Raw genomic sequence first — 24,024 nt, 5'->3', positions numbered from 1 at the left:
TTATTCTGAGTTCGTTTTGTTTGTTTTACTTAAGTCCCTGGATCTGATTTAAAGTTTTCAGGACTTGTTCTCAGTTTGGGGCAACAGGCCTTGTTCCAGGCCATCCTGGAAGAGCACGCTTTACAAATGCAAAGGGTTGGAAATAGCTGGTCTTCCCTACTACATTCAAGCAGATTCTGCTCTGCAAAATGCCACTCAGAGTAGCTGGTATTTTGGACAAATTGAGGCAGATGGCCTTCCCATTCCTCATTCTTCTGTATGTGAAGAACAGATAAATGTAACTAAGCAGCAAAGGACCTGTGCATGTCTCGCTGGAGTATCAATGCAAATCTGAAGTGCTCAGCTAATTCTGGGTTTGGACAATTTTTCCCCAAGCCCTTTCCGTGAGCTTCTGAGCTACTTCTATTTAAAATGTTGAGTACTGCTTTCTCTAAATGAAGAGCTAGCTTATGGGGACCTGAGACTTTAAATGTTTCGGTACAGTTATTTTGAATACATTTCTTGCTCAGAAGGCTTTAATGGGAATAGACAAGATGATATAAAGCATCTTCACAGTCACTGTTAATCACAAGAAGGAAGGGTATTGACTGTAAAATAGCCTGGGAACAGAAAAAGAAACTGCATTTTTCTCTTTGTACATACTATTTCTGACAAATACTCAAAAGCATCTTCATTACAGCTTGACAGCACAGGTGAGAGTATTTACAGCACATTATCTGACTGTACAGCATAGCAGACTTATTTTTAGAGATAAATTAATAGGGACATTTAAAAGATGACAAAGAGACCCTTTTCAACACTGCCAGAGCTTTGTAGGTCCTGTATCACCAACATTCAGGTGATTCACCATATTTCTCAAACCTCAGTGTTTGTTCTAACGGAGACCCCTGAGTGTGACTTCTTTCGTAAATGGCAAGGCTGGGGTGGGTGGTTACATGGGTAAGGCTGATTGTGTGGGCAAACACCGAGTCACGACACTGAAGAAGCAGCAACAGAATAACAGCTGTCAGGGGATGAAACAATAGCACCATTTATAATTGTACAGTGACAGGAAACAATGAAGGTGGTATCAAGGAGCTCCTTTTAAAAATGTATTTTCATAGATACATAATGAACAAGCTAGTGTGCATACGCTGCTAAAACTACCCCTGCAATTTCTGTCTAAAGAGCTTCATCTGACAGAAGATGTACACTGCTTCCCTCTATCGACCTTTAGTGTCAATGCTAAGACAAAGCACAGCTCACAGAAGCATTAGTCTTATACAAGTACACAATTGCTGATTCTTTGCTTAATAATGGGAAACAACCCTCTGTAGAGGAAACAGGATGAAGAATATATATATAATATACATACTGGAATATAAAGTCAAATAATTCTGTGCTAGTTTGTGATGAAAACAAGTTATTTGTAGCCTCCTTGGTTATCATACTTGCTTTCCTGATGTAGGAACTCATCTGACCCTCTCCTGGAGGGGCTGAAGTTGATGAGAGAAACAGATACAACATGACCAATAATAAAAATACTCCCTCTCCAGCCCATTCTGTATCAGAGTTTGGATGGCCAATACAGTGGGATATTCTAGGAAGGAACATTACAAGGACAGGAGTGTTAAGTAGTCTCCTGTTGCTACAATCTCAATATTATCATCAATTTAATGACTGCAGTGACAGTTTCCTTTAGGACTCAAAGTTCAGGTAGGTGAACAGTATCTGTCCTCCAGGCACAGCTCAGGGCCAGCTCAATCATAAACAGTGAAGTTCAATAGAAAACACAGTGGACTTTGCAAGAAAAGAATACCCAATTTAGTGATCAAAGAGGTACAAGACAGGAAAAGTAATTGATTCAGTGGTTTATCTGTTCTATTCTAGACCATTATGTTTTCTGATGCTTCTGAACAACTGCTCTTTCTTTTGTTCAGCGTACCTCCTGACGAGCTACAGACAATTAACATTCATGCTGGAATGATTAGGTTGCTACAGGTTGGGACTAGATTGAAGTAGCATTTCAGTTCAGTGTATGCTGTTTCACTCTTACAACAAATGCCAGTCAATATCTCTGGAGGTCCAGAGCAGTTTTGTTGTTGTCTTTGCTTTCTTTCATTTTTTTAAATGACTGACAATACATGCTTATGCCACCCTCCCCCACTTGGGTTATTTATTACTGTTCCTGCACACAGCTTCGCTGGGGTTTGGATGAGAGGCATGGCTTGTATCTCACTGCTCAGCAGCTGGAGGTTCTTCGGTCTCCTGCTTCTCTGCCTGTGATTCTGGAGGGATGAGGTACTGTACTTCTTCAGTATTGATTGCCACTTTATCAGGTTGTAGCCAGCGCTTTAGATGCTCTAGCGTGCTGAGGGAAAGCAAAGACAGTGAAACATAAGAGAGCAATTTCACAGGAAGGTATGAAAAGATCTGTTAGCCCCACTAACACCAGAAAGGCAGGGAGAGGTTGCAAAAAGTATGTGTACATCCTAGAACTCTAATGCTATGGATACTGTAGATGCACGTAACACTTACTCTCTCACAGCCTATCTCAAAATAGCTGGTCTGACCAGAATAGTTTTACCCCATCTTGTTTAAATACTGACTCAAGTTTATTTTAATTCTAAAATGTGCATCTGTATGCTCATCCTCCAGCAAGTGTGATACATGCCATTTAGTCCTTGCACTGGAAAATTAACTTGTCCTTGTTCTTTTACAAGAGCAGAGTTTTACTTCATAGAATCATAGAATATCCTGAGTTGGAAGGGACCCTTAAGGATCATCAAGTCCAACTCTTGACACCGCATAGGTCTACCCAAAAGTTCAGACCATATGCCTAAGTTCACAGTCCAATCTCTTCTTAAATTCAGACAGGCTCGGTGCAGTGACCACTTCCCTGGGGAGCCTGTTCCAGTGTGCAACCACCCTCTCTGTGAAGAACCCCCTCCTGATGTCAAGCCTAAATTTCCCCTGCCTCAGCTTAACCCCGTTCCCGCGGGTCCTGTCACTAGTGTTAATGGAGAAAAGGTCTCCTGCCTCTCAACACCCCCTTACGAGGAAGTTGTAGACTGTGATGAGGTCCCCCCTCAGCCTCCTCTTCTCCAGGCTGAACAGGCCCAGTGACCTCAGCCGTTCCTCGTACGTCTTCCCCTCAAGGCCTTTCACCATCTTCGTAGCCCTCCTCTGGACACTCTCCAACAGTTTCATGTCCTTTTTATACTGTGGTGCCCAGAACTGCACACAGTACTCGAGGTGAGGCCGCACCAGCGCAGAGTAGAGCGGGACAATCACCTCCCTTGACCTACTAGCGATGCTGTGCTTGATGCACCCCAGGACACGGTTGGCCCTCCTGGCTGCCAGGGCACACTGCTGGCTCATATTCAACTTGCTGTCTACCACGACCCCCAGATCCCTCTCTTCTAGGCTGCTCTCCAGCGTCTCATCGCCCAGTCTGTACGTGCAGCCAGGGTTTCCCCGTCCCAGGTGCAGGACCCGGCACTTGCTCTTATTGAACTTCATGCGGTTGGTGATCGCCCAGCTCTCCAACCTGTCCAGATCCCTCTGCAAGGCCTTTACACCCTCATTCGAGTCCACAACTCCTCCAAGTTTGGTGTCATCAGCAAACTTGCTCAAAATACCCTCTATTCCTACATCCAGATCGTTTATAAAAATATTGAAAAGTACCGGCCCTAAAATGGAGCCTTGAGGGACCCCACTGGTGACCGCCCGCCAGCCTGACGCAGCCCCATTTACCATAACCCTTTGGGCCCTGCCCGTTAGCCAATTGCTCACCCATCGTATGATGTTTTTATTTAGCTGTATGGTGGACATTTTGTCCAGTAGGATCCTATGGGAAACCGTGTCAAAAGCCTTGCTGAAGTCCAAAAAAATCACATCAGCTGGTTTCCCTTGGTCCACCATACGGGTGATCTTATCATAAAAGGAAATCAGGTTAGTTAGGCAGGACCTACCCTTCACAAACCCATGCTGGCTGGGACCAAGGACTGCTTTGTCCCCCAGGTGCGCCTCAATAAGTCCGAGAACCATCTTCTCCATGATTTTACCAGGCACTGACGTGAGACTGACAGGCCTGTAATTGCTAGGGTCTTCTTTCTGACCCTTCTTGAAAATTGGCACAACATTTGCCAGCTTCCAGTCTACCGGGACGTCTCCAAATTCCCAGGATCGTTGAAAAATAATTGATAGAGGTTCCGTGATGACATCCGCCAGCTCTTTCAGCACCCGGGGATGAATCCCATCCGGACCCATGGACTTGTAGGGATCCAGGTGGAGTAGCAAATCCCGCACACGTTCAGGGTCAGTTGGGAGTTTGTCATCCCCACCGTCCCGGTCCTCCAGCTCAGGGCACCCTGGGTCCTGAAGCCCATCATCGGCATTGAAGACAGAGGCAAAGAAGGCGTTAAGCGTCTCTGCTTTGCCTACGTCATCGTCTGTGAGGAGACCTTCCCTATCAAGGAGCGGCCCTATGTATTCTTTAGTTCTCCTTTTTCCATTTACATATCTAAAAAAACCCTTTTTATTTTCTCTCACAGACACAGCCAGCTTCAACTCTAGCTGTGCTTTGGCCACTCGAACTTTCTCCCTACAAACACGAACAGCATCCCTGTATTCTTTCCATGACGCCTGGCCCTCCTTCCAGTAGCGAAACACTCTCTGTTTCCGCCTAATCTCCATTAGAACATTCCTGGTCAGCCACGCCAGCCTCCTGCCCCGCCTGCCTGACTTGCGATATTTTGGAATTGCCTTATCTTGTGCTTCTAGGAGGCATCGCTTAAAGAGTGACCAGCTCTTGGTAGTGTCCGTGAGATGATTTGTGTGCTTAAAAGTTAAGGCTGGTTTAATTATATTGCTGGATGAGAATCAAGTAATTTGGTACCATTCAGGGGTAACCTCTAACTTCATTCAGTCAAATTCTGGTGAGGACAGTATTTTCATGGATAACATCCTCAGCCTTTAAAAACACAGTGGGAAGAACATCTATGCCTAGAGCAACTCGCTTTTTAAATGTCACATTCAAGTTAACTGGTCAAAGAATCTAAAACCTACACATAAACATGGATTATTTGTCATACTTGAACTCCAAAACTAGCTGAAGTAGATTTTCTTCAAGGGAGAAAGATAATCTTCTTTTCAGTTAGAAGCAATCATGAAAAATGTCAGCTCAGAAAAGAGAAATATGGAGAGCATTATAAGTGATTGGGAGTGTGAGCTTACTAAAGAAAAAGACTCTCATCTTAATTCATACACCATCTGTAAAAGGGCAACGGGTGAGAGAGCAGAAGCATTGTAAGGCAGGCACTGAACTGAGAGCCACTCGGGAAATCTAATCTCAGGGCTGGTACCAACCCTGGAAAGAACTTCAAATTCCACTTGTCTCTGAAGCAGTACTTAACTGGGCCCTGACAAAGATGCAGGGAATGGTCTGGACTTCACTGTTAAAAGTCAAGCCTTAAAAAAAGCAATTTGAGATGTATTAGACATTCCCTCCCTACCCAAAATGTGACAAAGGTAGTTGCCAAATAGATTCCTGTTCTTTCCACTCTAGGTCACCCCAGTCCAAGGGATGCAAAAATCAGTTTGAAAGTTCAACCCACCTGTGTGTTTCCCTCTAGTGTGATACAAGTCTGTTTGGTGGGGAGGGTTGGACCAGATAATGTCCAGAGGTCCCCTTGAACCTCAATCATTCTGTGATTCTGTGAAATGGTCATTATTAAAGTTGTTCAGATGCTTGTGAGTCTTGACAAACTGCAGTGAGACCTTTTCTGTCACAATGCCCCCTCACAAGTCCTGACAAACCCGTATTTTACATTTTAAGAAATAAAGTCTAGTTTATTTGCCAACATAGAGGATTATGCCTTAAGTGGTAATCCATCTCTTTGACCTGCTTATTACCTCTCATCAGATTCGTGTCCCTCCATGTAAAATTCAGACTCAAACTTCTCCTGCAGGAACCTGTCCCAGCATTCTTTCTTAGCTTGGGAAAGAGTACGCAGCATGTCCTTGGACGTCACCTCTTGAGACAAACCTTTTATTCTCATCAGTCTTCTCTCTGAAGAGGCAAAAGGGGAGGGGGTCTTTATTACAATTTTCTCAGGGGAAAGAAAAAAGTGTCTACACTTTGATATTAAAAAGGTTAAATTAACATTGCAAGACTTAATATTTTAAAAAGTAACTTTTTCTTTTATTTGAAGTCTGCATGACAGCATTTCATTTATGTGTGCATTTGTAATTTGGAGTGACATTTCAGAAGGAAATAAGGTGTGTATGCAATCAGTCAACTCTGCCCGTTTTTGTGTTTCAATAACTTTTGCGCTTACTGTTCAATTTCAATGAAACCTTCACACAGAAGGTACAGATCTTGGAGGCATTAAGTCCCCATGCTTTCTATGCAAATTGGCATGGAATATAAATCACACTAATTGCAATGCGAAATGCAAATAATGCTCAAACTGAGACCAGGGATGGTGGAATACAGAGAGTGCAGCAGTATTATCAGTTGGATATCTCAGAACAGAATGTAATGTTTTAAGTTTTTCAGTCACAGGCTAGTGAAAATGTTTTTACCAGACGCAGGGTAATCCAACTACAGTACACAAAGCTGCAAGGAAGCAAATTTCATGGAGTTCCTCCAGTCACAAAATCCCTTTATAATGGATTCCTTCTTAAATTGGGTCAGGAATCAACTTATGCTTGCGCATTTATTTTTTAATTGAAAAGTCTATGATTGTCAGTTGAACTGCACTAGTTCAAGACATGGTGGCCCACTTGTTACTCTTTTTTGAGTTTGTCTTATGTCACAGAATTTGGTTGTCACTGAAAGTGTCTGGCCTGAGCAATTATTAAGACTTGAAATACCATAACTGGCCAAATGTACCGATAGGCTGATCCTATGATGACTCAATTATTAATCCTGGCCACGTACAAACCCAGTACAAGTTTATACTTCTGTTGACTTAGCTAGAATGCACAAGACAAACTTTGTGCTAGCTTTATGCTTTCATCCTGACTCTTAGAAAACAGATCCAGATCCAGTATGAAGCCTGCTTGTGAAAATTAATCCATTAGCATTTTCTGAGCAAATTGGAACTGTAGCAGCAATTAATAACGGAAGAGCAATTTGTGGCTTGTTGCTATGGCACCTTTGATCAGATACCAAGAGCTCTACTTAGTGTACTGTGAAACAACAGTCTGAAACAGTAACAAAGTCAAAATGGAGGCTCTGGCAGAAATAAAAGCTTAAAAAAAAAAAAAAAAAAAAACACTTCTGCAACCCTGTCCCCATTCCTCTTGGTCTCTTCCTGCATGCAACCTCCTTTGCAAGCCAATATGACCGTGCGGCTGCACTGCAAACCACATTACAAACTGACCCAAATAAAAATAACTCCACAGAAAGGAATGTTTTATAGATTATGAAGGAATTAACTAATCACACTGAGGTTAACTGCATGATCTGTCACTTTAAAATACAGATTTTAGCAGGTTTTATTTGGGAAAACATCAGAGCTTTCTTTCCTATATCTGCCTCCCTACCTCCCCAGCCAGAAAAGAGGTCACAGAAATCTCACTTTTTTCTTTGCACTCAGTTGCGTCTCCTGAGACTCTGTGAAATAATGAAACAAATGATGGTGACACAGAAACACAAAGGCGCTATAGTGAGTTCAAACCACATTTCCCCTCCCTCAGTCAACTACAGTAGGACTACGTGCTGCCCAGAGAAAGAAACAGCAGTATCCCTATTCTATTTATTTTGCAGGAAGAGCATAAATTCTTTGGTTTATACCTGATAGAGGGTTTCTTCCCATGGAATAGCTGAAGAAGCTACAGTTGTGCTTCTCATTGTCACTTGCATTAACTGAGTTGGACAAACTACTGAGTATGTGCAAGACGTTTTTCCAACCAGAGGTGTAAGCACTGTCACCCTGGCCTCATTAACAGTGCCATAGTTATCAGCAGGCATCTAAGCACATGGAGGAACCAACACCTGACCAGACACTCACCGAGGGATGCCAAATATACCTCTGAATCATTCAGGGGAGCCCAGGGCTTGAGGTTTGTTTGGGAAGAGCCTCCGGACATGTTGCTCTGACTTCCCCCGTCGGCGTACACATCCGTGAAGGAGTCTGTGAACGCCTCACTGTCGTCCTGAAGCTCTGGCCGGGGCAGACAGGAGCAGATTTCAGCCCAGAGGTCTTCACTGGACCTGGCGACGGCGGCATCAGCGCTCTCGATCATCCTCATGGCGAAGAACTGAGAGAAGGGGGAGAAAGGGCGCGCGGTGAGCGTGACACGGGACCTCCACACCCGCTGCCCTCTGCTCGAGACACCTCAGAGGGGCCTTTAGGGCACCTTTAGGGGATTTTTCGCAGCACGGGGGTGACCCACTCCGGGGCTATCGGTTACAGCCGCGCCCTGAGGGACCCCTCACAGCAGCAGGCCGCGGGGCCCCGGCTGCCCACCGACCCGGCCCCTGCAGGCCCCGCGCCCCTCCAGCCCCTGTCACGGCTGCCCTCCCCAGCTCGGCAGCCCTCCCCCTCCCCGGGCACAGCGGGGCCGCGCCGCCTCTCGCCCCCAAACCTGGCTCGGCCACCGCCGCTCGGACCGTCAACACGGCAAAATCGCGACGGCTTCAGACCGAGCGAAGATTGCCGTGCAGGCTGACCAATCACCGCGCCGCTTTGGGTGGGGAGAGGGCGCCCATTAGTCCATCCCTCAGAGAAGGCGGGAAGATGGGAGGGAGAGTGACGCCGCTGCGCAGCCATCTTGGGAAAGGGCGGAAGGTTTGCTGAGCGGCGTAGGCGAGCGGGGCGCGACACCTGGCAACGGGCGGCCGCGGGGACGGGACCGGGACAGGTATGGGGACAGGGACCGGTATAGGGACAGGGACCGAGGCCGGGTATGGGGCCGGGACTGTTAACCGGTGTCCCCAGGACCCGTGGACGACGCCTTGTCGTTGGGTTTTGGAGGGCTGTGTGGGGTAATTTGCAATTTTAAACGCAAAAAGCCCTAATTATTAAGTTAATTACGTCATGGTTCTTGCCTTTAAGCACAAAAAGCCGGTAATTATGGCACGGCGCTTACCGATAACCAAGGTGTCCATGCACCAGTGCTGGTGGTGCCCTGTGTAGTGCGCTCTGCCACCTTCGAGCAGCACCCAGTATCGATTATTTCGTTTTTAACCCAAAAAAGGCTCGGGGTTGGGCGTGCCCATCGGCGATCCCGTCCCCTTTCCCCTGGCAGGTGTCCGTGGGATGAGCCTCCTGCTGCCCTGCGCCACGCTGACACTCATGGGACTGCTCCTCGCCAGGACGATGGCCTGGACTTCCAGCGGAAAGACGCACCCCGAGCTGGTCAACAACCTCTACAGTGAGTAACGAGGCCGTACTCAGGCCCCTGGCTGCTTCGAGCTATCCCTCGGAGCCTCCGGTGCTTCAGGGTTAAGGTTTTTGGTGTCCTGCAGCGACCCAATGCAACGCCGGTTGTCCCGAAACGGTAGAGTAGATGGCCGAAATTTCCCAGCGTCGCAATCTGAAGTCGTCCTAGTTATAATTGGAAATGAGAGGTTGTGCCAGAAGTAGCCTGAAAGGCTATCTATCCCCACAGCCTGCCTGCCATTCCTCTCACAGGGTAAACGCGTGACACCTTTTAAAACACTGCGTGGAGCAGCATTGCTCAGAGCCGGCAGATGCTCAGCTTTTTGGCAAGGTTTCACCTCCAGGGGTGTGCCCTGGGGTTGGAGTCACGCGTGGTGGTGCTGCCCTGCGCCGGGCAGCATCTGGAACACAAGTAAAAATAGCTTTGAATTTCCTCAGCTGCTAAAGCCATGCTGATTTTCCCTGCGGTGCAAAGGAATGGTGAATGTTTCTATAGTCATTAAATCTGAACCAGAGTCTCCACCTTCAGGAGTGAAAGTGTGACTTGTTTACTATATTTAACACTCCCAGGCATGCTGTAGTTATAACTAACAGTCCTCTGAGAGAGACTGGGCTGACGGTGTGACCATATTGTGATTTCATCCAGTGCAGCAAAACCTGAAAAAGATGTACGAAATTTCATCTGCAGGGTTTTCTCTGTGGCTTTTTTTTTTTTTGTCAATTCTCAAATAGCTTAGTAAGGATTCTTCTTCCAGTTCTGCTGCTAACTCCCAGAGCTGTATTGCCTCCTTCCAAATACCTTCTTGCTTCCACACTGAGGATTTAAGTCCTTTCTCTGTCTCTTTTCCTCCATCTCCCAGAAAAAGGAATAATTAAATCCCAGCGGGTCTTCGATGTGTTACTGGCTACTGACAGAGGACACTACATCAAATATTTCCCATACATGGATTCTCCTCAATCTATTGGTGAGTAACTCAAAGTATCACCGTTTTTACGGTGTTCATTTTGAGTATGCTAACCACAGTGACAGAGGGGCATGAGGTGGCATAGCAGGTCGGAGTTCTTAATGCTGGAAGTGCTCTCACCAAAACAGTAGCAGAGTTTTTAGACAGGCCAGGTAGAGCAATCCTCATCCATATTTCAGCTTGTGGGATCCAGAGGAAATAGAACAATAGAACAATATATATTTTCCACAGTCAGAACGTGCATTGATCGTTCTGAGTTCAGCTTGTGGAAGGGAAACAAACACAGCCTGTGATAGCTGCACAGCATTTTGATGAATGAGCTGGGGGGTGGAGATTGGAGCAGTTGGGAACTGAAGTACTAAGGCTACCTTGGTCGTCTTATTAATCCTTCGGGAGTTGACTATAAGTCAGTTGAATGCTTTAGTGGGGCAAAAGAAGAGTCTTTTTGTATTTTAGGGAATGGGGAGGGAGATTAAAGAACTGTTCACAGTGAAGATTTTGATAATTAATTGGATCTTATCACCATCATTTCTTTATCATGTAACTCTTGTCACTGGCTTCCTTTTAGGATACAAGGCTACAATCAGTGCACCACATATGGTGAGATATTCTTAATTATTTTTAACAGCCATGCAATAAATTGCTCATGTCCCCCATCCCTTGCCTTTTTAAATTTTACTTAAATACTAAAGTAGGAAGGTGAAACAGGTCCTGCAGACACGATTATCGTGCTTGCTTCTTCAGATGCCGAAACTTTTTTTTTTTTTTTTTTTTTTTTTTTTTTTTAAGTTCATTTAAAAGCATGCTCAGGTAGAAATTCTGTGTAACTGGAATTATTACCGTGTAACTGGAATTATATGGAACCATTAATATTGTCATAAAAATAATCATTTTTGCACGATATTTTTCTTCCTGCTCCTTTGCATATTGACTGAACCTCTTTGTAACTGCTGTTCTGCAAAGAGACGTTCCAGATCTGACACGACTCGCTCTGAACATGTCAGACAAAACGCCCAGTGTGCTGTGTTTAAATCAGAGCACAAAGTGCTTGGAACAAGAAAAAGTTGCAGGAGGAGGAAAGTAAAATGGGATGTTTCACACTCTCTTGTATTTGTACCCGCACAGCATGCCCATGCACTGGAGTTGTTGAAGGATCAGCTTGTGGAAGGTGCAAAAGCACTGGACGTCGGATCTGGGAGCGGGTACCTTACAGCTTGCTTTGCCAGGATGGTAAGCTCACGGGATAGCTAACCTAACTGAAACTGCTCAGCCTTAAAACCAAAGTGGCACAGTATCTGCACCTCCTTGTCCAGACACTCTGCTCTTAAGTTTCTTCCTAGAAATTCTCCAGCCCCCACACTACCTTGTTCTATAAAATGCACCTCTGTACCTACAGGATGTACAGAGTCTTTCTGTATCTCTGTGCATGCAGGAGGTAGATAGATGTTTGTCTGCTCTTTCCTTTGTAGATGGGCCCAACAGGGAAAGCCGTGGGTGTAGAACACATTAGAGAGCTGGTGAATGAATCCATCAGAAACGTCCAAGAAGACGATCCGACTTTGCTCAGCTCTGGCCGTGTAAAACTTGTGGGTGAGCTCTCTGGGACCCTGATGCTTGACCCCTCCTGTGAGCACTCATTAGCTCTGGCTGTCTGCAAAGCTCTGCTTCTCAAAACAGTGGCTCCAAGCTGTGCTTATGCTTTCCATGCTGTTGCTAGAAATCGCTGGCTAAGTGCGGTTTAACACTGACTTGAACGCTACTGTGCGCGTAAGCAGCTTTTAATGCTGCAGGCAGTCGAGCACACACCTCACATCTGAATGTGTAGTCCCTACACATTCAGTAAGAGGTGTTCTTCAGAGGAGAGGGATTGTACCACATCTGAGTTTTAGTTTATTTGAATGAGTTTACACACGCTTTTTTTTATTTTGCTTTTTTTCCTTTTTTGTTGTTGTTAGCTTGTATCAGATCATTCTGTATCCAGAACCTCAAGACTGCACAAAGCTACTGTATTACATAAAGGCCCTCCTGCCTTTGGTTGTTCCATTTTCCAGCATGGTTCAATTCCAGAAATATCTCCCCATTCTTAAAATGTAAACAAATGCTACATTTCTAGCAGACAGGTCAGTGCTCTGATGTGGGAATTCACGTTGCTATCACAGTCTTGCTACAAAGTTTTCCTCCTTGAAATTTCAATTGAAAGAATATATGGAGAATTATTTTTGCATGGAACTGTTGTCTGAACAAGTCGTTTCTGCTTGCTTTTCCCTCCTGCAGTTGGAGATGGCAGGCAGGGATACCCCGAGGAGGCTCCTTACGATGCCATTCATGTTGGGGCAGCAGCACCGACAGTACCAAAGGAGGTAAGAGTGGTTGTGCGGAATGTCAGTTGCTGTTGGCTGCCTTCAGCAGTAGCTGTGATTAAAACTGTAATAATTAGGGAATTAATAATTAGGGAACCATGGGAACCTCCCCTTTTTTTTTTTCTGTTTGTATGGAGCTGGCAAGCTTGTGTTTTTCAAGATGTTGTGACCTTCACAGCTTGGCTGGCTTCTGTTGTCTCTTTTTGGCTCTGCTGATTCCAATCTCTCCGATTGCCAGCTGCTGAATGAACTGAAGCCAGGAGGTCGGCTCATACTGCCCGTGGGTCCCGAGGGTGCGAACCAAGTCCTGATGCAATACGACAAAACCAGCGACGGGGAGATCATCGAAACCCAGCTGATGGGCGTGATCTATGTTCCTCTGACGGATAAGGAAAAGCAGTGGCCTCGGTAAACACTCGCAGCGTTTCTCCTCTCCACCCCGTGGGCTTGCTCTCCTTGAGTGCTGGCTTTGCTGACAGATCCCTGGATTCCTAGCAGCTGCTGTTCGTAAAGGACAGAAGGAAGAGGCTAACTAATAGGCACATCAGGGCAGTAGGATGCGTTTGCTATTAGCTAGGGATCGCAGACTGAGGACTCGAGCCTTTTTTGTGTTGTTTTTTTGGAGCCTCTGCGCATTCATAAACACGGCAGCTGTGTCAATTCACCGAGCCGAAGGCAAACGCGTGACAGTAACCGCTGCTTTTTCTTTGCCTCAGGGACGAATTCTGAGAGCGGGATGGATATCTCTAAGCTCACCTCAGAAAGCTCACGAACAGACGGGACTCGGCCGGCCTGCATGGCTTTGCTTTTGGAGCGGGAGCTCCGGCAGCAGCTGTGCTGGCAAAGGCGAGCGCTGCTTCAGCAGAGCGAGGGACGGAGAAGAGACTGAGCCGGGTCTGGCCGCGGTGCTTTGATCCGGACGAGCCCAGCCCCGGGTGACCCCTGCAGAGAGCCGCAGGGGCAGGAGGGCTCGCAGCTCCCCGCAGCCACCCCCTAACAGCGCCCCTCTAACGCTTGGAGACAAAACAAGGCGCCCTTCCCGGCGCAGAGCCCCGAGCTCATGTACGCGAGCGCGGTCTCTTCTTTCCTGCGTCAGCAACCCCGAGGTTTTGGGGTAAAAACGCCGGGAATTGCGGGGGGGGGGGGGGGGGGGGGGGGGGGGTGAAAACCTGGGGGGCGAGGCCTGGATGAAGGGGGCGTGGCCTTATGGGGCGGGGGCGTGGTTACGGGTGATGGAGTGAATGGGGAGGGGCGTGGCCTGTAGGTGGGGGCGTGGCTAAGGGGGTAAAGGGGTGTGGTTAAGGGCTGAGGGGGCGTGGCCCGCGCCGGCGGCCGCCTTCAGCGATTGGCTGCGCGGCGCGGCGTCACTCGGCGCGCCGGCGCGCTGTGTGCGGCGTGGCTGCGGGTGGCGGCGCGGGGCTGGGGCCGGGGCTGGGGGCAGCGGCCGCTTCTCCTCCCCCGGCGGGGCATGGCGGAGCCGGGACCGGAGAGCGGCGCTTTGGGGGAGGAGGAGGCGGCAGCCCCGGCCCCGAAGAAGCGCCGCCTGGCCGCCGGGGAGCGCTACGTGCCGCCGCCGCGGAAGCTGAAGGCGGGGGTGAGCTTCAGCGCGGAGCACTTCGCCGAGACCTCGTACTACTTCGAGGGGGGGCTGCGCAAGGTGCGGCCCTACTACTACGACTTCCGCACCTACTGCAAGGGGCGCTGGGTCGGCCGCAGCCTCCTGCACGTCTTCAGCACCGAGTTCCGAGCCCAGCCCCTCGCCTTCTACCGCGCCGCCGCCCGTGCTGGCCGCCTGCGCCTCAACGAGGAGCCCGTGCGGGACCTGGACGTCGTGCTCAAGGTGGGTGCTAATCCCTCCTCCTTCCCATCGCCACCTAATCCCTTCTTCCCTCCCTTCATCCTTCCCAAGCTCCCCAGGTGCCTGGCCTGGTGGTGTGCCTATGCAGAATGCACCCTAATTGCTTGCTTTTCTGGCAGAATAATGATTTTCTCCGAAACACGGTGCATCGCCACGAGCCGCCGGTCACTGCCCAGCCGATCCAAATCCTGGCGGAGGATGATGAGGTGGTGGTCGTGGACAAACCGTCCTCCTTGCCGGTGCATCCCTGCGGCAGGTTTCGGCACAACACCGTCATCTTCATCCTCGGCAAAGAGCACAACCTTAAGGAGCTGCATACGATTCATCGACTCGATCGCATGACCTCAGGAGTGCTTATGTTTGCCAAGACAGTGGAGGTGTCCAAGAGGATTGACGAGCAGGTTCGGGAGAGGCAGGTGAGAGCTAAGGGCTGCAGTACTTTGGGGAGATTCTCGTGTGGTATTTTCTTGGAACACGCTAAGGCAAAAAGTCTGTCAAACTTCTGGTCTAAACAAACCGAATTCCGAGGACAGCTCGTGGTCTTCTTCGTGTCCTAGTTGGTGTAAAGTGTGGAAGGCATCGAGAGAGAAAGATGGAGCAAAACCGTAAGCAATTTTGGTAGTATCATATTGAAAAGGGTTTCCAGCCCTGTGGGATTGTGCAAACTGGCTGGTATTGAGCGTGCAGTCATGGAAAGGTTTGGGTTGGAAGGGGCCCCTAAAGATCATCTGGTCCATCAGTTAGAGAGCAGTTTTATTTATCAGCAGAAGCATGTCAGTCATCTAATACTTTTTCCATTTTAAGTTTTAGAAGTTTTGTTTTTTTTTCCACTGTTTTTCAGTCCAAACAGAGCTATAGCTGTAGGGTGCTAGCTTTCAGGACTTGCTTCAAGGCAATGAGTGTCACAGCAAAAAGCACTGAGAGGTAACTCCTGAACTTAATATGGGGAAGACAGTTCAGGCCCATATGTTCTTGAATTCCCAACTGGTTGGAAGCTAGAATGTGAGAAATTTGATTTAAAAGCTGCTTTTTTTTTTCTCTTCTAGTTCAGTTGTAAAAAAAACCTTTAAGAGTAGATTACCTAAAATGAAAAATATGTATTTCATTGATGAGATTGAGAGAGGAGTAACTAGGGTGAGACTGAATCATAATCAGACCCGAGACAGTTTTCTCTTCTGAGAGTTGTTCTTTCTCCCCATAGCTGGAAAAAGAGTACGTGTGTCGTGTGGTGGGGGAGTTCCCAGAACACGAAGTGGTCTGCGAGGAGCCCATACTGGTTGTTTCATACAAGGTGGGGGTGTGCCGTGTGGACCCCAAAGGGAAACCCTGCAAAACCATCTTCCAGAGGCTCAGTTACAACGGCAAGACCAGCGTCGTCAAGTGTCTTCCGCGTACTGGCCGCACACACCAGATCCGGGTCCACTTGCAGTACCTGGGACATCCCATTGTCAACGACCCCATCTACAACATGGAAGCCTGGGGCCCTGAAAAGGGCAAAGGTGGCAAGATTGGTAAAACAGATGAAGAACTCCTTAAGGCGCTCGTGGAGGAGCATCGTTCCAAACAGAGCCTGGATGTCTTGGGGATTTCAGAAGAGGACTTGAACACCAATGCAGAAAATCAAGACTCTGGTAATTCAAGCGAGTGCACAGAATCTGTGCAGGCTGATCCTACAAATGAGAACTCCTGCCCTGCTGAGGGCACAAAAGATCCTGAGAGAAATGAAACACCAGCTTGTACACTGGACCCTGATACCAATCTGGAAACACTTGAAAAAACTACAGAACTAGGTTCATGCGAGAACAAGACTGGGCAAACAGGAGAAAATTGTTCAGAAGAGAAGGACCCTTTATGCGTGGAGTGTAAAATTTCAAGGCGGGACCCATCTCCCAAGGAGCTGGTGATGTACCTACACGCCTTGCGCTATAAGGGAGCAGAGTTTGACTATTGCTCCAAGATGCCTGAATGGGCCATGGAGGACTGGGAGGAATGACAGAGGGCATGACATCTAAGGGCATTGTTCTAGTGTGGCCGGAGAAGTGTCTTGTAAAGACCTAAGGTTTCAGGGTGCTTGAGGTGAAGAAACTGCTCATGACTTGAAATGGGGTGGGAAGCCCCCATATTGTTGGGGCTGGCAAATTAATTGCTGTGGTTGCTGACAGGCACTATAAAAGGTGGGCAGGAACATGGGGGTTCAGTGCTAGAATTATATTGCCATTTAGTGAACACCTGGTCAACAAACACCTCAATGTGTTACGGGTCTGCTGTCAATTACCTACAGAGAAAATTTAGTGCATATGCTTAAATTAAGCAACTCGTTTTTCTTTTGGCCTGCTGTATAATGTTCTTGTACTGTACGGTGAGAGCTGTTGGAAAGTTGTTCAACATACTGGATGTCACATCATACAGGAAAACTATTTGTACTTTGATTTTATTGTCAGACTGATTTTAAAAACCAAAATGTTAACGCTGAGAATACCATAAGGTAAAACCAGAGCACTGTGAAGCTGATTTCTTTACTGTTTGTCAGCAAGGTGGACTTGCTTTGAAATTGCTCTTTTAGAATTCCTTCGCATAATTACTTGATTTGAGATCAGTAACTCTAGGAATGGATCTGTGCGTTGGGCCTGTTTCTAGAGGTACTAGTCCCAAGGTTTTATCCTTATGAGATTTATGAGGAGACTTGATTTAGCAGAGTGTCTCGTTATCTGCCCTGTGACACATCTGCTTTCTAAAAAAAACACGTAATCTTCTCTGAGAACCTGTTGATTTCTAATCTTTATGCCTCAAATGAAAACATCTCCATACTTGAACAAAAATGCAAGGTAGAGACCAGTCTACCACCTTTCACTTCGTTTTTACCTTACCATGGTCAAGTTGTTTCTAAATGGTATTTGTTTTTAACATTGCTTCATGTGTGCTTCAAGGTGACAATTGGCCTTAAAGGAAAAAAAGAATATAAGCAAACGAGAAGCTTTTCTTAATGCATTTTATAGTAATGTTTTCAGGATGATAAATATCACTATAGTTCTTATTTTCATCGATGTTTATACAGCCTCTAAGAGGTTTATTACAATCATTGTATTAGGTTCTTTTTTTGTCTGTCTTACACAACCTCAGTGGTAATGACCAGCTGCACACAATCAAAACCTTTCCTGGGAAGAGCCATGTTATTTCAGGATCCTCTGCACCCACCTACATAGGATGCTTGCATAGGGTTCAACACTTCTAAAATGTTATAGAAACCTTTTTTTAAGGTGAGGAAAGGAATCCAGGAGACCTGATACTGTTCAGTAAGCATGGCACCAGCCTTGCTGGAGCGTGGTCCAGTACTGGATGTTTTTTCCTTGTCATGCTGAGCTTTACATTCTCTCAACCCACCAAGATGCACAGGTTATGGGAGAAACCCCTGCTTCATGAGGTATTCTTGAGTGGGGTGCTGGGGACAACATGTGCTCCACAACTAAGGTTTGCCAAGCCAACAGGAACAACCACCCCCCTCCTTGGCAAGGCTCCTAAAATCACTTGTTGATACCCACAGGTGTGATCAGGATCCAATAGCCTAAAGTAGCCAAATGATTTTTTCTTTCCTCTCCTGTACATCTAGCTGTTGTTGAATGTTTCTGTAAGAGTTCATTCAGACTTGAGCTTTGCTCTTCCACATCCTGCTAAGGGTCTCTCGTGATTCTAATGTAACCACACGTTTTTATATTTTTTTTTCCTGCCATCATGTAATAAGGCCTGGTCTAGTATTTAGCTGCAGGCAGCTTGTTAAACAAAGGAGGTAAAATCTCCCCTGTGTCATCTATTTTTTTCATACACTGAAATATATATATTTTATCTAACTATGTAAATGAAAATCCGGTGCCTTCAAAGTAAGAATATATGCTACTGTTTCTAGCTTTAGACAGGGGAAAAATGGTGGATTTAGGGGCAGCTGAGCTTTAACTGAGACTGACATGACCCAGGTTATATTGTCTTTGTTTGTTTGCTTGTTTGTTTTTTCCTCTGCAAGAAAAAAGCACCTGAAAGAAATTTTACTGATTTGTGTCAATAGATGGAGACCAAATGGCCAAATGCGGAACTGCTGCTCACTGCTGTGTTTCGCTTTTTCTGGCTATCCCTTATGGCTGTAAGTTAATATATTTTAGTTATCAAACCTTACTGGTCAAGAAATGCCATGACTTGTCTTTTCAAGACACTTTGGGCAATGACCCTTCAAGGCTGGTTTCTCGAGGAGCTTACCAGCGATGGCATCAAGTCTTGTTTTGAGTCCGAGGTGGTGGTTTCACACTGTGCAGCCGCTGGGTGTCTGCTGCTGATACCTGCTAAAAACATGCACAAGATAAAACATCTGCTGGATTGCTACAGAGAAAAGTGTTTCTGCTAGCGATGGCATGTGATAAATCCCCACCTAAGCCTGAGAATTAGCCCAAATGTGACCAGGGAGCTCATCTTCCACTTTTTCCAGCTGTGTTTTAACCAGTCCATTACAGGTGCCACTTGTGTGTATAAAGAGCTACCGTATGGCCATGCTCTGCATAGGATCTGGTATAGTCTGATTTCCACCAGGATTTAAGCATAGTTCAATCTGGGCAGCATAGCCTGGAGGGCTCTGGGAGCTGTTCCAGTAAATTACATGTGAGAGGCCCCTTCTGCTCCTGCTAATTGCAGTAATTATGGCTTCAACATGCAGCGAAGTCTTGGGGGAGCATTTTTTTTCATCAGCTTCTCATTCCAGATTTTTAAAAGTTAACTCTTCACGCAGAGCAGCTCTTAGTAATCTGTTACACTTCTAAAATCTTGGTAACTACAAGAAAAGCCCACTATAAGTCAGCGAACGTGGATGTGGTTTCAGTGAGGCACTGTGATCAACCTGGCCGGAGCTCCCTCAGCCCCTGATTTTGCAAAAATTTATTTACCTGAAGCTCCCACCAGGGATTTGGCAAACCTGAAGGAGACAATTTGGGTCAAAAGAAGCAGTTTGGTGGTGTTTGGGTACAGAGGTTGCAGGGCCCTGGGGGACGTGGCTGCCTCCTCTCAGGCCTCCTTGGGCGGCCCCAGGCGGCGGGAGGGAGGCACGGAGCGGCGATATGCGCCTTGGCAGCCCTCGAGGCTCTAAAAATAGAATTTAAATAAGGAAAAAGAAACGGGAGCGGTAGGAGGAAAAAAAATGAAAAGCTAATTTCCGACGAGGATGGGATTCGAACCCACGCGTGCAGAGCACAATGGATTAGCAGTCCATCGCCTTAACCACTCGGCCACCTCGTCACGAGAGCCCTGCTTCCCGCACAGCCCATAAGAATCCGCAGCACCTGCTCCCGGCCTCGCCTCCCGCCCACCGCCCGCTCTGCGAGATGGCGCCCGCCTGCCTCTTTTTGGTCTCAAGAACACAGGGCGACGCGATCGCACAGAGACCGAGCCATCCTATTCCGAGTACCCTCTGCTGCTTCGCACTCATTTCTCTGGCTGCGGCGCGGTGCCGGTGAGGAATAACCCCGAAAAGACAGACAACGGGCTGGCGTAAGGGAGGCCGCCATATTGTACGGAACGCCAGGGGCTGCCATGTCGTACGGAGCGCTGGGGGAGCGCCATGTTGTACGTCCTGCCGTCGGGCGGGCGGTTTGGCGCGCGGCGGTTGGGTTTGAACGGCGAGGCGGCGGCGCCGTGAGGGCAGTGAGTGAGGGGCCGGGGGGGCGGCGGGGCTGAGGTGGCTTCGGAGCCCTGGGGGGGGATTTGGGGGATCTGGGAGCAGTGCAGGGGGCTGTAGGGAACGTAATTCTGTTAACTCATAGCCAATTTGTAATTTTTTTTATATTTAAAAGTTTCGATAAGCGCGGCAAGCGACCAGCGAAGCGTTCCTGTGGGCGTCGCCAACTTGGGGGCAGACCCTTCATCGTTGTTCAAATGATTTCTTTCCTTTATTTTTCCTACAATTATGCTTTTCAAAACTGGCTTGCTGCATTCCGAGTTTCTCTGGGGTCTCCTGCCGTTAATATTAATGTTGTTAATAGATCTCGCAGCTGCCTTCAGCACTGTCGCGAGGCGCGGTTGTCCCTCCCTGCAGATCGCAGCCAAGGCAGTCGGTGGCCGTGAATTTGGAGGAAAATTGCAAAAAGGCGCACACGAAACAGTTTTACACAAAGCAGTTTCACCTAAAATGGAAGACGCTTTTATACCTCAAGTCTTTAAAAGCTCCCTCCGCGTACTGTGGTGTAGCGAACAAAGAAACCCCATCCCGTTGCTGACTTTCACAGTACCCGGATGCATTACAGCAAAAATACCAAATGTTTTAATTACATCATGATCTCGTTATTTAAGTCATTAGATTTCCCTATTTGTGTTATTTGTGAAACATGACAGTTACCAGGTGGAAGCTGTTCAATAGATGCTGCTCTTCCACAGGCCTACCGTAGCCTTATTTTTGCTTATGTAATATTCCATCTCAATGAACTAAAATGTTTTATATTTAGAAACAAAACGTAACCTAGTGCTGTTAGTAGGCCGAATGGTGCCAAGTTCGTGTCTGAGGGGATTTCAGTGTGCTGGGGCAGCCCAGAAATGTGAGGGGAACCTCGATAAAACGCTCACGTTGGTCAACACCAAGCAGTACTTTTAGGAAAACACCTCTGTAAAAGTGATAGCTACAGGTGTATGCTAGCCTTTGGGTGTCTTTCTGGGTAGTGTTCCAGACCGTCTTGGTTTTGTTGCCTCAGAGCTGCAGGCCCTGAAAGCCAGGGCCTTTGCAGTTCCCTTTCTGAGGAGTGTATAGCAATACTCCACTAGTAAGTGATTGATTTAGCATTTCACTAAACCTAGAAGTTTTGTTTTGTTTTGTTTTTTTAAAGCCTCTGTAAGGCTTAACTTTGCCTTGGTCAGCTGGTGGTTTAAATGCTGTGGTCTATGGTGAGGAGACTGGCTTGGTGGAGAAGGGGAGGTGTGGTGTTGCTTACTGGGGGGAACTTATGAATGTGCATAAAACCTTTGGGAAAGTTTCAAGAAGATGGAACCAGAAGGGATGAGATGCAACGAACACAAACTGGACTACAGGAAATTTCACTCAGACATTAGAAAAAAAAGAATGCAGAGAAGGTGGAACAGGTTGTCCCAGAGCAACTGGCCATAGCTTTGGGCAGAGGGTTTGGACTGTACGATCTCCAGAGTTCCCTTCCCACCTCTGAGAGCCTGTGATTTTGTGAAATGCAAAGGCTGAGCAGTTCCTCTCTATGTTTAATTGTCTCATAAAAAAAAAAAGTGTTTTACAATTTGCTTAACCCTTGCCTAGGCAAGAGTTTCTCTTAAGGCACTGTTTGCTGAGGTTTAGCAAGGGGAAAATGAAATGTGGTAGTATTGTCAGATTGCTTATAGCTGTCACATATGAATATTTTGCAATAGTAGTAGCGATGGAGATATGCATGTAGATAAATCTCACTGAAATCTAGGTAAGAGCACAGAAAATTGCATTTGTTGTTATTACATGTATGGTGTTGATTCAGTGCTTCAATATATTGTGTTCTTTGTCAGGTCCATAGGAGGGTGAGGTTATGAGGAATATTAACCTGGTATTCAAAGCCTTGCATTTTGTTGTGCTCTGCAGGAAACCTTAGGTAATATCCTAAGGCATCTTCATGGTGTGGGTTAACTCATTATCCCCTGCTGTGACTGTTAATAGGTGTACTAGTTCATAAAACAGAAGATATTCTTGGGGTGGCAGGGAGTAGTAGTGGATGAAAAATTGTCTTGTGTGTCAGAGTGCACTTTGTATTGTAGAAGGCTTGATCATATTTATCTCCAGCAGTTACCGAAATCTTAATTTTAAGTAGAAGGCTGCCAAACCAGTAAGACTCAAACTGCTAGCTCGTTTGCTTTATAACATGATATGCAGTAGAGAACACTGAATTGGGAGGCCTGTTAGACGTTAGAGAATTCCTCTGAGTAAAGATGGATAGAGGAGAAAATTATAGCAACTGACTGAGTCTAGTATCTAGTTGTGGTTGTATACAATATTCTTACTGAGATTCACTAATTTTTTTTTTTGATTTCAGTACTGCATTTTAGATGAAAAGTACTTCCAACAGAAATGGACAAGATTTATACAGACCCTAACATGGAAAAGTAAGTTGAAACCTCATAAGGACCTCATTGAGATTTGACTATTGTCTTTTAGATGCAAAATGTTTCTTAATCCCTGTGTGCACCTTAGGATCTCTTGAATGAAATATGCTGTCTGTCATGAAGAAAAACAGGGAGGTTTTCTGATCGTGGTGTAGGAAAGCTCAAGGAAATCTCATAGCAGTGGATTGTCTAGGGACTGACCACAGGGGTCAGAGCACAATATGTTGAATTTTCCAAGGGTCATTTATGGCACCTAGCATTGGAATGATCTATTCCAAGCAAGTTTGTTTAAGTAACTTCACACTTGTAAAAATAATGGAGAGATTGAATTATTAGCCATAAAAATGTGGCAGCACTGTTCAAGAAATACATCTTGGTTCCAGTTTATGCGCTAATATCTATTTCTCTTTTTTTCCCCTCAGTGATAATACAGAGCACATGAGAAGAAGGCGACTGTCCTCTGTGAGTAACTTAAGGCATTTCTAAAATAAAACTGAGTGAGTGAAGGAAGGGAAGGGGAGCCATAAAGAAGAATTAGTTTTCTCATCACAGCCTGAAGAAAAACATACCATGAGCAAAGAAAGCCCTTACTAAGTTTGTGATTGAATGTGACGCTTCTGGCGCTTACAGATTCTCTACTGCCAAGTAATCAGTTTATGTATTCTTGTGAAATAGCAGTTCACTGATTGTATGGCTGGCTGATGTATTCAAGTCTGAAAGCGTTGCTGTTCACATTAGCGATGTGGCAGAAGATGATACAATTTCCACAGAAGGATTCGCAGGTGAAGCAAGTGTACAGGGATATTCCTGGTAATTTTCTGATTGAAGTGAATGAATTTAGTATGCACAAGGGCAGTTTACCCACTATTTTCTCAAAATAAATACGTGAATTAGATGGTTAAAAATTAAAGTTATGCCTTCATGGTTATGGATTCAGAATTTTATAAATTCTTTGGTCAATAATAAGTATACCTCCAACTGAACTCCCGTGTGTGGTGCATTGGTGAGAAGCAGGGTCAGAGTCTGGGACAGATGCCCAATGCAAGAGTGAATTATAGGTTATGAAATCCATGGTAACTTGTGCATAAGTGACGTCTTGAACTGCTTGTACGCCAGCTGTGACTGAACCAGTCATTTACTTGTTGCTTGATCATTTCTTTGTGGGAGCTGGGTCTGATTTTCTCAACTTACTCTTTTAGATTTTAAAGGCTCCACGAAATCCTCTTGATGATTTGGGAAACGGGAATGAACTCACTCAGGTAGGTCTGTTAAGTCCACATTTGCTGATGCTCTTAAGATCTTTGGTTTGCTCCTCAACTAGTCCCTGGTTAAACAGGGTCACTAGAATAACG

General features: G+C 46.3%; 4 protein-coding genes and 1 non-coding gene across 7 annotated transcripts in view; 3 read left to right on the top strand and 2 right to left on the bottom strand.

Annotated features, from left to right (window-relative positions):
* Window positions 1–493: 493 nt before the first annotated feature.
* On the bottom strand, window positions 494–8,640 carry CCDC32 (coiled-coil domain containing 32). Of its 2 annotated transcripts, none has more exons than XM_032188404.1 (4): window positions 8,578–8,640; window positions 8,001–8,250; window positions 5,896–6,052; window positions 494–2,350 (listed from the first exon to the last, which is right to left on the bottom strand). In XM_032188404.1, the coding sequence occupies exons 2-4, from the start codon at window positions 8,239–8,241 to the stop codon at window positions 2,215–2,217; spliced, it is 534 nt and encodes a 177-aa protein (XP_032044295.1). In that variant the 5' UTR covers window positions 8,242–8,250; window positions 8,578–8,640; the 3' UTR covers window positions 494–2,214. The 2 variants fall into 2 exon arrangements, with proteins under 2 accessions (XP_032044295.1, XP_032044296.1); XM_032188405.1 differs by lacking the exon at window positions 8,578–8,640 and adding an exon at window positions 8,350–8,462.
* On the top strand, window positions 8,248–13,769 carry LOC116489767 (protein-L-isoaspartate(D-aspartate) O-methyltransferase-like). Of its 2 annotated transcripts, none has more exons than XM_032188403.1 (9): window positions 8,248–8,278; window positions 9,241–9,366; window positions 10,235–10,339; window positions 10,908–10,939; window positions 11,465–11,569; window positions 11,809–11,929; window positions 12,614–12,699; window positions 12,938–13,107; window positions 13,416–13,769. In XM_032188403.1, the coding sequence occupies exons 2-9, from the start codon at window positions 9,252–9,254 to the stop codon at window positions 13,426–13,428; spliced, it is 747 nt and encodes a 248-aa protein (XP_032044294.1). In that variant the 5' UTR covers window positions 8,248–8,278; window positions 9,241–9,251; the 3' UTR covers window positions 13,429–13,769. The 2 variants fall into 2 exon arrangements, with proteins under 2 accessions (XP_032044294.1, XP_032044293.1); XM_032188402.1 differs by lacking the exon at window positions 8,248–8,278 and adding an exon at window positions 8,783–8,853.
* A 370-nt stretch (window positions 13,770–14,139) lies between these two features.
* Window positions 14,140–18,351, top strand: RPUSD2 (RNA pseudouridine synthase domain containing 2). The gene is made up of 3 exons (XM_032189488.1): window positions 14,140–14,539; window positions 14,677–14,973; window positions 15,759–18,351. Exons 1-3 carry the CDS (start codon window positions 14,168–14,170, stop codon window positions 16,548–16,550), a joined length of 1,461 nt encoding a protein of 486 aa, XP_032045379.1. The 5' UTR covers window positions 14,140–14,167; the 3' UTR covers window positions 16,551–18,351.
* A 1,395-nt stretch (window positions 18,352–19,746) lies between these two features.
* TRNAS-GCU lies at window positions 19,747–19,828 on the bottom strand. The gene has a single exon. It is a non-coding gene; the product is annotated as a tRNA-Ser (tRNA).
* Window positions 19,829–20,206: 378 nt separating this feature from the next.
* Window positions 20,207–24,024, top strand: part of KNL1 (kinetochore scaffold 1) — a 30,738-nt gene continuing 26,920 nt past the window's right edge. The window contains exons 1-4 of the mRNA XM_032189315.1: window positions 20,207–20,233; window positions 22,603–22,672; window positions 23,095–23,134; window positions 23,872–23,931. Of these exons, the coding sequence (XP_032045206.1) occupies window positions 22,638–22,672; window positions 23,095–23,134; window positions 23,872–23,931 (135 nt within the window). The 5' untranslated portion in view covers window positions 20,207–20,233; window positions 22,603–22,637. The remainder of the gene's footprint in view (window positions 20,234–22,602; window positions 22,673–23,094; window positions 23,135–23,871; window positions 23,932–24,024) is intronic.

Source organism: Aythya fuligula, chromosome 5 (genome assembly GCF_009819795.1).
Source record: "Aythya fuligula isolate bAytFul2 chromosome 5, bAytFul2.pri, whole genome shotgun sequence".
In the NCBI taxonomy this organism is placed as follows: domain Eukaryota; kingdom Metazoa; phylum Chordata; class Aves; order Anseriformes; family Anatidae; genus Aythya; species Aythya fuligula.
This window is presented reverse-complemented; position numbering and strand designations above follow the sequence as displayed.

Excerpts from the sequence above, each read along its gene's own strand:
- RPUSD2 (XM_032189488.1), top strand. The coding sequence starts at position 14,168 with ATGGCGGAGCCGGGACCGGAGAGCGGCGCTTTGGGGGAGGAGGAGGCG. Across the intron at positions 14,540-14,676 it reads ACCTGGACGTCGTGCTCAAG|AATAATGATTTTCTCCGAAA; the intron begins GTGGGTGCTAAT and ends CTTTTCTGGCAG. Across the intron at positions 14,974-15,758 it reads AGCAGGTTCGGGAGAGGCAG|CTGGAAAAAGAGTACGTGTG; the intron begins GTGAGAGCTAAG and ends TTCTCCCCATAG.
- LOC116489767 (XM_032188403.1), top strand. The coding sequence starts at position 9,252 with ATGAGCCTCCTGCTGCCCTGCGCCACGCTGACACTCATGGGACTGCTC. Across the intron at positions 10,940-11,464 it reads CAATCAGTGCACCACATATG|CATGCCCATGCACTGGAGTT; the intron begins GTGAGATATTCT and ends GTACCCGCACAG. Across the intron at positions 11,570-11,808 it reads CAGCTTGCTTTGCCAGGATG|ATGGGCCCAACAGGGAAAGC; the intron begins GTAAGCTCACGG and ends TTTCCTTTGTAG.
- CCDC32 (XM_032188404.1), bottom strand. The coding sequence starts at position 8,241 with ATGAGGATGATCGAGAGCGCTGATGCCGCCGTCGCCAGGTCCAGTGAA. Across the intron at positions 6,053-8,000 it reads GGTATATTTGGCATCCCTCG|AGAGAAGACTGATGAGAATA; the intron begins GTGAGTGTCTGG and ends TTGCCTCTTCAG. Across the intron at positions 2,351-5,895 it reads GGACACGAATCTGATGAGAG|CACGCTAGAGCATCTAAAGC; the intron begins GTAATAAGCAGG and ends GCTTTCCCTCAG.